The sequence below is a fragment of the Rutidosis leptorrhynchoides genome, chromosome 6, assembly GCF_046630445.1.
Source record: "Rutidosis leptorrhynchoides isolate AG116_Rl617_1_P2 chromosome 6, CSIRO_AGI_Rlap_v1, whole genome shotgun sequence".
Taxonomy (NCBI): domain Eukaryota; kingdom Viridiplantae; phylum Streptophyta; class Magnoliopsida; order Asterales; family Asteraceae; genus Rutidosis; species Rutidosis leptorrhynchoides.
The window spans coordinates 40,992,217-41,009,396 of NC_092338.1; the positions used below are offsets into that span (position 1 = coordinate 40,992,217).

The 17,180-nt window shown below is 31.0% G+C and overlaps 1 protein-coding gene across 1 annotated transcript; it reads left to right on the top strand.

The window, feature by feature from the left end:
* Positions 1-3,189: 3,189 nt before the first annotated feature.
* Positions 3,190-5,041, top strand: LOC139853156 (cytochrome b-c1 complex subunit 6-1, mitochondrial-like). The gene is made up of 5 exons (XM_071842533.1): positions 3,190-3,306; positions 3,416-3,457; positions 4,249-4,333; positions 4,665-4,754; positions 4,834-5,041. Coding segments are annotated over exons 2-5 (210 nt in total). The 5' UTR covers positions 3,190-3,306; positions 3,416-3,455; the 3' UTR covers positions 4,867-5,041.
* Positions 5,042-17,180: the final 12,139 nt, after the last annotated feature.

Genomic DNA, 17,180 nt, shown 5'->3' on the forward strand with positions numbered 1-17,180 from the left:
AATCTATTATCAATATCAATATCTAAAAATCTCTATCATAATGTTAATGTAATAAGATATAACAATAATCTTAATTTTAATTTTAAATTATGATAATAATAAGATTTATGATAGAGATCGTTTGAGTGTGTAAGTCGAAATTCTGTCCGTGTAACGCTACGCTATTTTTAATCATTGTAAGTTATGTTCAACCTTTTTATATTAATGTCTCGTAGCTAAGTTATTATTATGCTTATTTAAAACGAAGTAATCATGATGTTGGGCTAATTACTAAAATTGGGTAATTGGGCTTTGTACCATAATTAAGGTTTGGGCAAAAGACCGACACTTGTGGAAATTGGACTATTGACTATTAATAGATGGGGGGTATTGTCTAATTGAGTGACAACTCATTGGAGTCTGTCGAACCTATCTTCAAATTAATTATCCTAATAATTAATAATGATTATGGTTGTCCTATTTAGTGACGTTCATATGGAATCTATTATAATCATTTAATTAATTATTCGGGTTGGGTAATTGATTATTCAAACTGATCAAGTGGGTAAATTAATATTCATATCTAATCAAAACAGGAGTAGATTACATACAGTGATAACTAGTGTAATTGTTGACAGAAGTGATAACTGCGTCACAGTTTAAATCCTTAATTAGTTGGAATATTTGACTTCGGGTATAAGGGTAATTTGACGAGGACACTCGCACTTTATATTTATGACCGATGGACTATTATGGATAAAAACCAGATAGGTATCAAATAAACCATGACAAAGGACAATTAACCCGAGTAACAATTAATTAAAATCAAAACGTCAAACATCATGATTACGGAAGTTTAAATAAGCATAATCCTTTTATTTCATATTCTATCGCAATTTTATTTATTGTTATTTTATTTATCGTCATTTATTTATTTTACGCACTTTAATTATTGTCATTTATCTTTACGCTTAGAAATATAAAATCGACAAACCGGTCATTAAACGGTAAAAACTCCCCTTTTATAATAATATTACTACTTATATAATTATATATATTTTGTATAAATATAGTTAAAAATATAGTAAGTATCACCAGCTCCCTGTGGAACGAACCGGACTTACTAAAAACTACACTACTCTACGATTAGGTACACTGCCTATAGTGTTGTAGCAAGGTTTAGGTATATCCCATCCGTAAATAAATAAAACTTGTGTCATATTTTGTAGTATTTTGTATTAAAAATAATACTATTTCGTACCCTCACGCTACATCATCAATACCCCGAACAATACCCAATATTTCCTTATTTTAAAACGGTTTGAAACCTGAATTAAAAATACCCTCGAATATACTTTATTATTATTAAACTTAAAATTAAAATTATAATTATAAATATAAAATTTACGTACAGAAGAAGAGAAAAGAAAGATGGTGTAATAAATTCGTTGAGCAAACTGCCTTTTTATAGGCATATTTCCATTTACTGTAGCTCATGCGATCGCATGAGTTTTCAGTGTTTTTGCCATGCGATCGCATGGCCGCCTTTTCCGTTTTTGTTTGCTAGTTCGTCGACATCAAATAGTGGTTTACTGCAGCAAATAATGTTACTGCAGCAAATAGTGTGTACTGTAGCAAATAGTGTGTACTGTAGCAAATAGTGTTTACTGTAGCAAATAGTGTTTACTGTTGTAACGTCCTCCCAATAGGGTCTGGAAGAAACGTTACTAATATCAAATAAACCAACATATTATAATACGAGAACAATACTAAATGAGAAAATTTAACTTTATTGAGTACGCAGCGGAAAATGAAATGTCGTTACAATAATGGAAATAACGATAAAGTAATTGTTCATATGCAGAAGTAATAAATGCGATATCTCTTGATCCTAAGTCCAAGTAGCATCACATAAGTAGTAGATAAGAAAGCTTGAATCAAACAGCACCTGAGACAAAACATGCTAAAGTGTCAACCAAAAAGGTTGAGTGAAGTTCATAGGTTTAACAAAAGTAGTTATCATTGTTTTTAGACCACAAGATTTAGTTTATAACGTTGATCCCCCGCAGGATCAAAAAGTAGATCTCGCAGATCCAAAAGTTATGCCAGTGCGTGATATTTAGACTAAACATTCAAGTTTGCCCCATGACAAGTTGTGTCTGTCCTTGTCGGTTTAATTTCATTATCAAGTAATACAAAGACTTAGTCAAATGTATCGGGGACGTTACTCCCGATAGGCCTACCCCCAATAAATAAGCATGCCGCAACACTTAAAAATATCACTGTAGGGACTTAGTCGGACATAGCCGGGTATAGCATAGTTTTAGCAGTTGGTACTTGTGTCTAAATTGTAAATAGTAAAAGCAGCATGTGTCTCACCCCAAAAAGTTAAATAAGTTTGCTAGCAATAAAGAGTGGGGCTATGAATTCACCTTAGTAAGTAGAGAGAGTTATTCCTCGGAATAAAGAGTGGAACGAGTGAGCAGGAAAGTCAACCGATAAAGATGGTATTTACCCATCTCGCAACTCTGTCCGTATAAATATATATTTTCTATAAATAAGATTATTAATAAAAATTAATTTCTCCTTGAAAAAACGACAGTCATGTAAAAATATATTCGTAATAATTTATAGTAATAGTATTTATAGTTTAGTTGTTTTGGGACGTATTTGATTATTTATATATTATATATTTATTTGTTTCTTTTATTATATCGGAATTCTTGGTTCTTTCTGGTCGGAGGTCCCTAGGAAGCAGCCTCTCTGCTCTACAGAATAGGGAGGGACGACTTCCTCTGCCTGGGGACTGATAGGTATCCGTAGGTGGAGGAATGACTTCCCTTTTACTTTAGGGTAGAGGAAATGACTGTCTACGTCTAACCTCTCTCATACTCCACTTTAGTGGAATTGGGTATTGTTGTTGTTGTTTCTTTTATATAAGGTAACAAAATCAATCGGCTATATATTATTAATTAATTTAATATCTAATTTGGTTTAATAATAGCATGATATGTAGGATTATGTAATTCATATTAATTAATATAATGACACGTAGGACAATTTAAATTTGATTAATTGAGAAGATGACACAAAAACACGTGCTTTATAATAATGTATAGATAAATACATATAAGATTATTATTAATTACTACGTATTATTATTCATATTTATACTTGTAATTTATACTATTTATTTAATATTTAATTTATATTATTTATGTGAAAAATCAGAGTTAGATAGCTGTATATATGCCCTAGAAATAATCAAATTAGGAGATCAGGAGTCAACATCGTCGTCTCCATTTCGTTCCACTGCTGCTTCAGACGGTAAATTTTTCCAATCAAGTCAATAAATTTCCCCCAAAATTGATTCTATATATCTTTAGATCTGTAAATATTAGGGTTTCTGAACATATTGAAATTTGATCATTTGCAGATTACCTTGATTGCTTTATTGTATTCCCTTTGATCTACTTATGTAAGTAATCACTTACTTCAATCTTATTACTGTTATTTTGTATTTGTATATACTATTTATCATCATATGTATTATGTATTACTTGCTCTTGTTAAGACTACAAATCTAGGTTAGGATCCAAACTCTTTGCTTCTTCCAGATTTAGGTGGTGTTTGGTTTGCATTCAGTATTAAATACTCGTAAGGGTTTTATTATCATAGTAGAGTGGAATGGGAATCAGGTTATAAACCTAATTTTTAGGATATATTTCCTAGTTTTGAAACTTAGTCACCGTTTGGCTCACGAAATCCATTGGGATATTGGCGGAACTGGAATTGAATTTAGACACGCGTCGTGTCTAAATTCGTCGTGTCTAAATTTAATTCCAATTCTGGCGGAATCCCATTGGATTCCGTGAGCCAAACAGCGCTTTATTTCCTCAAATCAAACGACATCTATCATTTCCTATACCCCGTTTACAAACTTTCAATCTAAATACCTGTTCATACCACGTATCTAACACTTGACTCGAAGAAGGATTATTTTCCTTCGAAAAAATATTTTATACGGTAGTATGCTGTAGGATTTATTATATCTAAAGAACCTTCATGATGTTTGTAGTAGTTTAGGTTTTGGTTTGATAGACAAGGTAAATCACATTATACTGCTATCTGTTTCTACTGTTTTGTAATGTTCTGTGCAAACTTTTTCTTTGGGATAATGTATGTATGTACTTCGTATAGTTTAAGAGACTTGCAACAAATTATAAATTCGAGTTTAGATTTTCGTGTAATTATGTCTTTGTGTACCAGGGCGGACGAAGAACCAGTTGACCAGAAGAAGTACTTTGAAGATTCATGCAAGCCCAAGTGTGTTAGAGCTTGGCTCGAGTATCAGGTTCTTTCTGATAGACCTTAAACCAGATATTACATGCTTCAAATTGAGATATTCATAAGCTAGAGTTGGCAACTTTGACCCATTTACTTATGAATAGCTGTATCCTAGTTATGTTCAATCATAAACACATATCCATAAGCTAGAGTTGGCAATTGAGATATCCATAAGGGATAATTGTCCCTTACTTTATAAACACATATCCAAACACCCACCGAAATAGCAGGAACATACTAGTGAGTTATACACCTGCTTTAAAGCTTAAGCTAACCGCTTACCCCATAAAGGAAAACCTTGTTTTCTCTGTGTTTGACATCTGAGTCACGATATACAGGGTTGTGTGAAAAGGGTTGAAGCAGATGAAACCGGGCACAAGCATTGCACAGGACAGTATTTTGATTATTGGCAATGTGTCGACAAATGCGTAAGCTTCTTCATCCTTCTTTATATCTTGAAACATTCCTCATGTAAGATTATCATTTACTTGATACGTGGATCTGTAGGTCGCGCCTAAGCTATTCGAGAAACTTAAGTAACAGGAGAAATCTCGGTATGAGGATTGTCAAGATTGTATCTTGATGTTTACTATTCCCAATTTTTTTCATAAAAAGTGTTGAAATATCAAGACTGTGGTGAACCATAATGAAAAATGTATTTGTTGGATAAATTAGATGATATTATGCTGCTGCTTTGAAGTGTGGTTTTAAAGAATTATTATTATGGCCTAAGTTTCATCTTTTTGGTGATATGATGAATTTGTTAATTTTATTTAGACTTGTGGCAGGTATTTTAAGGTATGCATTAGAATAACAAATGGTTAATTGTTGATATTAATAAACTAATTCTGCTACCATAGTAGACCATTGGAGTTTAGTATTAAGTAAACCACTAAATATATAGGCTGATACTAAAAGCTTGGCTTTCATAACTGATTCTGGATTTGAGTTTTAGGTTAGAGTTACAGGGATGGAATAGGAGGTTGTCCTTTAGTCAATGGTTGGTTCTGTTTCAATGGGTTTGACTTTTGAGTATGTCAACTTCTTGTTGGATACGAAAAGGGAAAAGGGGTGTAAATGAGTCAAGCCGAACGAGCTCGGCCAAGCTTGGCTCGCTTACGTTTCATAGAGCTCCGCTCGGTTCGAGCTTAATATTTTAAGCTCGAGCTTGGCTCATTTGAAATTTTGCTAGCTCGAGCTTGACTCGTTGATTACATAATATTATTTTTCTTTATATTATTTGAGTTTATTATATTTCATATTTATTGTTTTTGTAATTTTTATCTGCATATAATAAGCTTTACTAATTTACTAATACTATTATCTTTCAACAATTATTGATATATAATAGTAATTATTATATTATTATATATATTTTATTATTATAAAATAATATTTTTGTGTATATAAATTAAAAGTCTCTTTAGGCTGGTAACCTTGTTTGAGCTCGAGCTCGTTTACTAAATTAGCTTTGAATTATGTTCAAGTTCGGGCTCGAATTTGTTCAGGCTCAGATCTAACAAAGCTTTTAACGGGTTGAACTCGAGTACTGCGCGAGTAACTTCACACATTTACAACCCTAGATACGATTACATGTCTAGCATGTGGTATTTTGGGCCGCTTACAATAATGGTTCAATTATTTTATATTTTTAGAACATCACACACTCGATACAAAATTAATAATGTTCATGACGAAGTTTGAACTCTCAACCTCTTCTTTAAAGTGACTCATCACGTATTGCTAAATTTTAAGTCCTTTAGTACAACAATTTTTAATTAATATACCTTGTTTGGCTTTTTCAAAATTTAAATAATATAAGAAAATGATTTTTCCATGAAATAAGAAGATTAGAGGATCTTATACTTCTAGCGTATTGGCACAAGTAACAAATCATACTTCTAACGTGCTGGCACAAGTAACAAATCAAATAATGAAATTTCTGTGATGCTTCATACATTTTCATACATTACCTTAAATAGAAACAACAGAATAATGATGAAGCGTTTGTATAACGCGGTTTCGTACGTACTTTCAAGCAATTAATTCGGAGGTATTATAAATTATAAATAAATATAGATAGATATAGATGTAGATGGATGGAGTCTTATTAAATCGAAACCCTAAATCAATTAGTAATATATTTGCAGTCTACTAAAGCTTCATTTCGGGTTCTAAGTTCTGAACATTAATCAATATATAAGGTACAAAATTCACTTTACAACTTTTCACATTCGAACTTAAATCTAGCCTAATGTTATTTTAGTTTCGTTTTTCAACTATAATTAATAATTAATTAATTAATTAATTAATTGTTGTTTATGATTTTTGTTACCATTTGGTCCATCCCAAGATATCTAAGTGCTTGGAGTCATGATATATTCATTTTTATTTTTAATTTTTCGTTATCTCTAACTAATTATTATTGTAGGTAATTAACTAATTTTCAAGCAATCAAAATATGCATATTACGGATGAGGAGTTTGGTGCGATTCAACCTGAAGAATCGCGGTTCACGTTCATACCCAAAACAATAATTTCATGCAGTGTAAACTTGGTTAATAAATCTGATCGTCATATGGCATTCAAGGTATCGACGACAGATCCAAAAATGTATTGTGTAAGACCAAACGCAGGTGTTATAAAACCGCACTCAACGTGTCAAGTAGTAGTCACAAGAAAGGCTCAAAGCGCAATGGAGTTTCCTTGTAAGATCACCACGGAAAAGTTTATGTTCCAAAGAGCTTTTGTAGATGAAGATACTTCAATGAACGACTTACAGACCATGTTTAGGTCTGAAGAATTGAAAGACCGTATAAACAAACAGAGACTCAATGTGATATTTGATGAGATGAAGGTGAACATTGAAGAAGAACAGTTAAAGGTGAAGTCGGAAATTCAAGAACTCAAGGTAAGGCTAAAGAAAGCTGAAGAGACTATATCAGAACTCGTGAAGAAGAAGAAAGAAAATGATGATCTTGATGATAAGAATAATAAGAAGAAACATCCAAGTGTTTTCATACAGTGTTTTAACATGAAATTAGTATAATTTTATTGTTGTTTCATGTTCTCTGTTAGGAAAACTGAACTTGTTGGACCGAACTTAACCATGGCTCATTGAATTCAGTCAATATCTATCATTACATAGCGTGATTCTGTTCTTATTAGGTCTAATTAGAATTCAATAACTTAACGTTTTTATCAAGAATTTAAGTGTGCTTTCTTCAACCTAATTCGAGAGACTTCCATTATCATCTTAACATCCGTCTCCATTCTTTGACAATCATTATCTCATTATTTGTCATTTCAATTATTGAAAATGTTGAATGATCAATATTTGTCACAAATTCTAAAGCTGGTTATCTAAGAATTACAACTGTAAACAATAGATGCTAATCGATTCACCATTTTCTAACGTCATTGTCACATCCGATTTATAGCTTAAGCTAATCGCCTACCCCATATAAGAAAAATCTTGTTTCCTTTGTATTTGATCGATACTTAAGTCATGATATACAGTAGGGTTGTGTGAAAAGGGTTGAAGCAGATGAAACCGGGCACAAGCATTGAACAGTGCAGTAATTTGATTATTGGCAAAAGCATAAGCTTCTTCATCCTTCCTTATATCTTGAAAAACATTCATCATGTAAGATTATTATTTATTTGGTACGTGCGTCTGTAGGTCGCGCCGAAGCTATTCGGGAAACTTAAGTAACGGTAGATATCGTATGTGGATTGTCAAGATTGTATCTTGATATTAACTGTTCCAATATTTTTCATAAAAAGTGTTGAAAGTTTAAGACTCAGGTGAACTATAATGAAGAATGTATTTGTTGGATGAATTAGATGATATTATGCTGCTGCTTTGAAGTGGTTTCAATGAATTATATTTTTTGCCTAAGTTTCATCTTTTTGGTTCAATAATGAATTTGTTAGCTTTATTAGAGTACCAGGAGTCGTGACACTGGGCTCGGTGTTTGATAACGCCAAAATCATACATGTTTATTGTCGTTATTCCGATCCGATTTAATATCAATTTGTATGTAATTGTTGTACGTATGTATTGTAATTCATGTATATTTGTAAAAGTTCTTTGTGATTGAATAAATGAAGACCAACAGCGAAAACAGAGTTAAAACGAAGATTGAACGCGTAAAACAGCCCGAAACTACTAAAACAGGTCCAAATGCGGCGCATCTACCTCAGATGCGGCGCATCTCTGCACCAAATAACTCCCGACAGTTTCAGATGCGGAGCATTAGGATTTCTGGACCAAAACAGCACCAGATGCGGCGCATCTGAGAGGGATGCGGCGCATCCAAGCCAGATGCGGCGCATCTGTCCCAGATGCGGTGCATCTGATCCACTGCCGACAGTTCTGAGTGCAGAATCTAGCTGAAATCTACTGAACGTAAAGAGATGCGGCGCATCCCAAAGAGATGCGGCGCATCTGGTCACTTTCTGGCCAAAATACCTAACTTTTGAGCCTATTTAATGGAGCCTTTGGTTACATACTTGAGACACCTTCACTATTACGTTCTCCCTCAGTTCTAGTACGATTTTCAATGCTCAAGGAAGGTTACAAGGCAATCTCCACTCTTTCAACATCAAGATTAAGCTAGGGTTATTCATCGCAATCGGTATTATTGTTCTATATCTTTTAAACATGAATTCAAATTATATTTACTGTTCCATTAGTTCTATTATGATTATGTTAGGCTAAAAGCCTTGTGTGTTTGCTTCAATGTAAGATTTATGGCTTGGGATTGTTCTATACTTTGATGTTATGCTAGTTATATATATGTTTGATTGATTAAATCATCTAGTCCAACTACAAGAACCATAGTTATGATTGTTTAGTTCATCACTTCAATTACATAAATTGCAAACCTATTAATGTGAGTTAACCCGGTGAACAATTTATGCTTCAATACAACTAGTAATCTAGACGGTAAGATACATAAGCTTAAGTAATTTTGTTATGTGTTTAATCCGGTAATTGAAGGAGTTCCAAAACAACATAGTCATGAAATTACCTCAAGTAATTGTTGTAGTTTAGGTTTTACGTGAGTTTAACCGGGTTGGGTCTAGTTAGTTAAATCAATCTAAATCACCATGTTCTTTCGAGAAATCCATTGTTGTAACCATCTTTATATCCTAGTTCAATTATATGAGTTGTGACTTGATTTATGTGAGTTTATCATTGGTTATAAATTGTACTTCAACACCTAGTGATTTAGACATCTACATGTGAGTGTAGGATGGTAATTGAATGATATTTAGGTTTTACAATCGTGTAGTTTACTTAGAGTGATCTTAGTAAACTAGGTTTTATGTGAATTTAACCAAGAAAGAATCCTGTTGATTAAACATAGTTCTTAAGTTTATAGAAATTGTGAAATTGATATAAAGTGCTCTATTGTAACTATCACATAACGGTTTTAATTATAAAAGAACAATCCCTGTCATTTATCAAGCATAGAGGTAAACACCGCATTCTCATTCTTGTTATTCATTATATTTATTTACTGTTTCGTTAAACGAAAATACAACTTCAAACACAAACCCCCCCTTTAGAATAATTAATCGTTGTAAAATCCTTAAAACAAACTTCTCCCTGTGGATCGAACTGGTCAATTTACTTGCTAGTTACTGCATGATCGGGTTTTAGTTGCCTGTATTATGTGTTAATTATTAAGCATATTGTCTACATTTTAAAGGTTACGTCTTGACACGTCAACTTTTTGGCGCCGCTGCCGGGGAAGCGGTTTTGTTAAAAGATTTTAATAAACTTTGAATTATTCGATCCTTTTGTAGGAATTCAATTCCTAGAAAAGTTACTTTTTATTGTAAGCTTGTGTTTATGCAATTGGTTTGTTTGTGGTGTTGTGATTGCAGGATAGGTATTAATGCATGAATCTACGTTCTTCCAACTCTAATTTAATTCCTTCATATCCTGAACCTGAAAGAGAACTTCACGAACGCTTAAGAGCTCAAGAAGTAGAGTCTCTTGCTCAGGGTTTAGAATCACTTTCATTAGATTCTAACTCTAAACCAATTGTTCAACCAATCATAGAGACAGTTATTAAAGAAGAGGAAGAGATGGCTGCTACAAATCAAACGATGGATGCATTAATGAAGGAAACAAGAACAGGTCAAGGCCACGCAATTATTCAACCCACGATGACTGATGGTTTTGAAATAAATGGTCAATTTCTCCACATGGTGACTAATACATGCCAATTCGGTGGAGCCCCAAATGAGGATGCTAATGAGCATCTTTGTAAGTTTGTAAGCATTTGCAAGCTTTTCAAAATCAAAGATGTCACCGATGATGTCGCATGTTTAAAAATCTTTCCATGGTCATTAAAGGACGATGCAAGAGATTGGTTAGATTCTTTACCAGAAGGTTATATCGAAGATTGGAATGATATGATGGACAAGTTTTTGTCAGAGTTCTTCCCTGCTTCAAAAGCAACAAAGTTACAAAGTGACATAAATCACTTTAAGCAAAAGCCTAATGAGACTCTTTTTGAAGCTTGGACCCAATTCAATAAAATGCTTAGGGTATGTCCTCAACATGGGTTGAATACATTCCAAAAGGTCCAAATATTCTATAAAGGATTCAATGTGGCTACTCGAAAAGATATAGATGTTGCAGCAGGAGGTTCAATCATGAAGAAAACGCCAGAAGAAGCTCACACAATAATTGCCGATATAGCAGCCCATTCTCATAATTGGCATCAAGAGATGGAGTTCTCTAGATCATCAACGGTTGCTAATGTTGAAAGCAACGATGAAATCGCTGCATTAAAAGTTCAATTGGCAAATCAAGCAAGGAAAATTGAGAAGGTAACCAAAGAAATGCACGCTATCAGGGTAGGGTGTGAATTGTGCCAAGGTCCCCATCTCACTAGAGATTGTGATCAAACAACGATGGAAGAGCAAGCAAATTTCTTAGGTTACTTGCGTAAAGGTGAAATGAATTTTAACGACTTTCCGACGGTTGAAGCAATGAACCGAAAATATCCTCCTATCAACAGTTATCAAATAGGAGAACCTTCAGGTTCAAACAACAACAACAATTACCAAGGAGGAAATTCAGGTTACCAAAATAACCGGAATTTCCCAAATCAAAATCAAAGAAATGCACCACCGGGTTACAATCACCTAAACAATCGTAATCAACCTCCACGAAATTACCAAAATAATTTTCAACACAATCAACCACAACCACAACCACAAACACATGTACAACCACAACCCGAGAAGAAATCCGGTTTAGAAGATCTTTTGAGAGATTTTATGGTTAAGCACGAGCAAACTGCGGAACTTCAAACTCGTAAAATTCGAAATCAACAAGCTACGATTCAGAATTTAGAAAGGGATGTTGGAAGGATCTCACAGTTACTAGCAGAGAGACCACCTGGTGCTCTCCCCATAAATACTCAAGTGAATCCCAGTAACAATCAAACAAGGAATGAGCATGTAAATGCTATAACTACTAGAAGTGGTTTAACCACTAACCCGGAGACCCTTAAGTCCCCGGAAGTTCCTTTGTCTCCTTCTGTTTTGCAGGTACCTGTTGATGTAGATGAGCATGTTGAAAAAGAACAAGAGAAAGATGATCCACCAGAGGTCATATCGAAGAAATGTGAAGAACCACCAGTGAAGGTGTACAAGGCACCTATTCCATACCCAAAAGCATTGAAGAAAGACAGACTCGCGAGCCAATATCAGAAATTTGCGGATATGATCAAGCAAATCAGTATTAACATGCCACTCGCGGAGGTTCTTAAGGGTATGCCCCATTACGGGAAGTTTTTGAAAGATCTCATATCCTCGAAGGGTAAATACCACGAATTTTCTGCCACATTCCTCCATGAGAAGTGTTCGGCCATCTTGAAAAGGCAAAATGTATCTCCAAAATTGGGAGATCCGGGTAGTTTTATCATACCATGTATGATGGGTGATTCGGTAGTGTACGATGCACTAGCCGACCTAGGTGCAAGTGTTAACCTAATGCCTTATTCATTATATTTGAAACTTGACTTAGGAGACTTGAAACCAACCCGGATGGGTATTCGATTAGTAAATCAATCATTTGATACTCCCATAGGTATAGCCGAGGATATTCTTGTAAAAGTTGGCTCACTTATCTTTCCCGTCGACTTTGTTATTCTAGAAATGCAAGAGGACACAAAAGTTCCTATTATTTTATGTGACGACCCGGAAATTTACGACCAAATTTAAACTTAATCTTTATAAGATTTCGACACGATAAGCAAAGTCTGTAATGTTGAGTCTCAAAATCTTTGAAACTATATTCATGAAATCAATTACCTTTGGACTGTACCCGACGATTCACGAACAATTGTTTGTAAACAAATATATAAATATAAGTATAAGTATATATAATAAATTGAAATAATAGGAAACAATTTAATTATTTGAATTGAATATGTAGAACAATATATAAAATAATAAAGTTGTGATTAAAATAAATCTACATGTAAATATATACGATATCTATACATAGTTAATATGTATATTGTAATATATATATAAATATTAAATGTTAAATGTATGTTAATATGTTATTATATATATGTCATTATTAATAATATGTAATATTAAGTTTGATTACGGAATTAAAAATATAATTAAATATGATTGTTATAGTTACTTTCAATATTTTTTTTATTATTAATATTAAAATCAGTGTTATTATCATTTTCAATATATATATAACGTAGATATGGAAGTTGATATAAAAATTGTTATTTTATTACTATTAATAATATTATAATTATTAATAATATTAGTATTATGATAATTAATACTATCATTACTAATAATATTATTGTTATAAATTTTATAGTTATAGTTATTATTATTATTATCATATTATTATTAGAAATTTGCATTACTATTATTAAGAGTAAAATTATTACATTTATATTTATTAATAAAGATAACTAAAATCTATAAATATAATACAGATATAAAAACAGATATGAGTATTGATAGATATATAAATACAGATAAATGTATATACTGGGATAGATATAGAAGCAGACACAGAACCGATTTTCTTTTGCACATATACATCGAATCACATCACTTTTACTTATATTTGCTTAAATTAATCTCTAAAAATCGAATTTATTCCAATTCTGTTAAGCATCGACCTCAGAACCCAATGAAGACAAAAATCGATTTACATCACCTACAGTTTTTATTTTTTTTTATTTTAATTTAGCTGTACTGATCGAATATTGATGGTCCCCAAATCTGTTAAAGGTCGATACAAGTAAATTCCAATCAGGATAACTGTTAAAATAAGTACTCCTTTATATTGTATATCTACACGTCTGTGATTGAGGATCAAAAACACAGAACTTAAATATTTCTTTCTTTTTCGCCCTGTTCTTGTACCTTTATTGCCAAAAATTGAATTCGAGCCTTATTTAAAAATTTAACAATGCAATTCTATTAGAAAGCGTTCGTTTAATCTATCTGTAAAATCCCAAGTCTCAATTTTAACTAACGAATTCGAATTTTCGAAGTCAAAGTTCTTATGAAAAAGTCAACAGATTCTTCTTCATTTAAATTCAATTTTTCTGTTTTAATTTGAATTAAATTGACGGTTCCTACAGTTTCTAAAAGGGGTTTTTAATCTATTTCATGTTGAAGGTATGAACTAATACGTCCTAGAATTTGAAATTTGAAATTGAGTTCAAAGAAGTGTCGACAGGTTATATTTTTGTTCTAAATTATTCTGTTATTTTTTTTTTTTGATTTCTGCTGATCAGAAAAACATCCAATAAGTTTGATTGTGTTTAAATTACAAGTCTTAAATCGTTTTTTTTATTAATGAAGTGATTCTGAGTAAATCGTATTTGGGGAAGAAGGAATAAGAAAGACAGATAAAATATATGGGTTAAATACAATTGAAGGGTGAAGTAAATCAGATAAGTAGTAACAGCAGGGTGGTCTGAGGTGTTGACGGGTTTAGGAGAGGTCTCGGGTTCGATTTCGGGTGGTGACATATTTTTTTTAGAGCGTGTCTTCAAAGGTTGTAATTATATTCTTTATTATTATTATTATTATTATTATTATTATTATTATTATTATTATTATTATTATTATTATTATTATTATTATTATTATTATTATTATTATTATTATTATTATTATGATTATTATTATCAATATTGAATTGTTTAAAAGGTTATTAATATTATTGTTAAGAACATAAAATCTAAGTACACTTATTATTATTATATGTTTTTTAAGTTTACTATTATTATGATTAAGTGTTACTAAAAATTATTAAAGTGTTAAAATTCTTATTAATATGATTTCTAATAGGTTTAGAATGTAAGCATAACATAATATTGATTAATTTCTTATCCTCTAAGAGGTAACAATATGGATTAAGAAGTATTAGTATAATGATAGTATTAAGAGTAATATGATGATGGTCATAATCATTAAAATATTAATTATAAAGTTAATTACAAGTATAAGTTATTAAGATAGATATAAATATATATGAGAAAACTAACAATTAAATTATGATTAAACGATATAATTATTATAATCATTACTACATGTATTATAATCATTATTAGTATTATAATTATCATTAAAAGTACCATAGTTATTATTATTATCGTTATAAGTATTATTATTTAGGTTATCATGAGTATTATTATGTAGTTACTAAAATCATTATCATAATTAGCAGTAACAATAAAAGTAATATTTTTTTTACATTCACTATCATTAATATTATTACTAATAGAACTAATAGAACTATTAACATTATCATCTTATTAATAAAATTAAGTATTATAAACCTTTTTATCACTAATAATATTATTTTTGGTATTATTATAACTACTGTTATTAATATACAAACAATATATTTAATACATTTAACATAACAAAAATTTATAAAGTGAATAAATGAAATATATATATATTATTAATATAAAAAGGATATAACTAATAAATTGATATATATATATATATATATATATATATATATATATATATATATATATATATATATATATATATATATATATATATATATATATATATATATATATATTGTCCGATTACAATTATATATATTAATAAATATACAAATGATATAGGTTCGTGAATTCGAGGCCAACCCTGCATTGTTCAATATAGTCATATGTATTTTTACTACAAAATACATTAGGTGAGTTTCATTTGCCCTTTTACTCTTTACATTTTTGGGCTGAGAATAAATGCAAATGCTTTATTAACTGTTTTACAATATTTATATGCGTGAGTTTCATTATTCCCTTTTTATATACATTTTGGGCTGAGAATGCATGCAAATGCTTTATTAATTGTTTTACAATATTTATATGCGTGAGTTTCATTTGCTCCTTTTTTTTACCCTTTATATTTTTGGGCTGAGAATACATGCGCAACTTTTAAAAATGTTTTACTATATAGACACAAGTAATCGAAACTACATTCTATGGTTGAATTATCGAAGTCGAATATGCCCCTTTTTATTAAGAACAGACACCCTATGTGATGACCCGGAAATTTCTGACCAAATTTAAACTTAATCTTTGTATGATTAACATTTCCGACACGATAAGCAAAGTCTGTAAAACTGAATTTCAAAATTTTTGAACTACTTTTATATATTTAAATACCCTTCGGTTGTTTTCGACGATTCGCGAACAATTATATGTAAATAGATACATATATACTATAACTTGAAAAGGTAATAATGTATTAATTATTTGATACCGTACATTAAACTTATTGGTTTAACTATCTATTTGAATATATATGATAAGTTGAAATATTTATTATTAAAATTTATTTATAAATAACTTCCAATGTGTATTTAAAAAAACTGATTTATATATATTAAAAAGATATATACATATATATAATTTCAAGTTATTTAGTAAACGATAGTAACATTTTCAAATTGCTACAGTACCCAAAATGCTACAGTGTTTTTGAAAATCACTATTTACTACAGTGAAATTGACTTTGCTACAGTGAATTGCTACAGTAAAAATTTGACTTTGCTACAGTGAATTGCTACAGTACTTTGCTGCAGTGGTATAGTTTATGGATGATTTAAGACTATATTTTGACAAAGGTACGATTCACGAAATGTAAAGTACAAGTTTTCTCAGTATACGATAGGACGTTTGAAAAACCGAAACCGGGACATAAGTCGAGTGACGACGTACGACTTATCGGAACGAAAATTACAAGTCAACTATGCATGTGAATTTAATATAATATACAATTAATTATATAAATTAAATATATTATATTAATAATTAAAAAATATGTCGACAAACTAGAAGTTAAAAGATCATGAGCTGGAAATCCATCCCATGCGATCGCATGGGAAATGGTTTTGGAGGCCATGTGATCGCATGGCAGTCCTGGACAGGCCACACCTATAAAGCTCGAGATATCTGCCTCTGTTTTAATTTAAAAATTACTCCGTATTATATTTATTTATTATATTATTATTATTATTATTATTATTATTATTATTATTATTATTATTAAGATTAATATTATTATTAATCTTATTATTATTAGTAGTATTTGTATTATTATTAGTATTATACATAAAATACTACGACGAGGTCATGAGCGTGTCACTTTCAAAATAGTTTTATGAGCGGGATAAAACTAAGGAAATTATGGGTTATTGCCAATGAGGTTATGGGTAATATTCATGGGTATTATTTGCAAGTCAAACCTAGTGTTATCATCTCCGTTACGTCTACGTACTTTTCTACAATATTGAATCTCAATATTGA

Excerpts from the sequence above, each read along its gene's own strand:
- LOC139853156 (XM_071842533.1), top strand. Across the intron at positions 4,334-4,664 it reads GAGCTTGGCTCGAGTATCAG|GGTTGTGTGAAAAGGGTTGA; the intron begins GTTCTTTCTGAT and ends CACGATATACAG. Across the intron at positions 4,755-4,833 it reads GGCAATGTGTCGACAAATGC|GTCGCGCCTAAGCTATTCGA; the intron begins GTAAGCTTCTTC and ends GTGGATCTGTAG.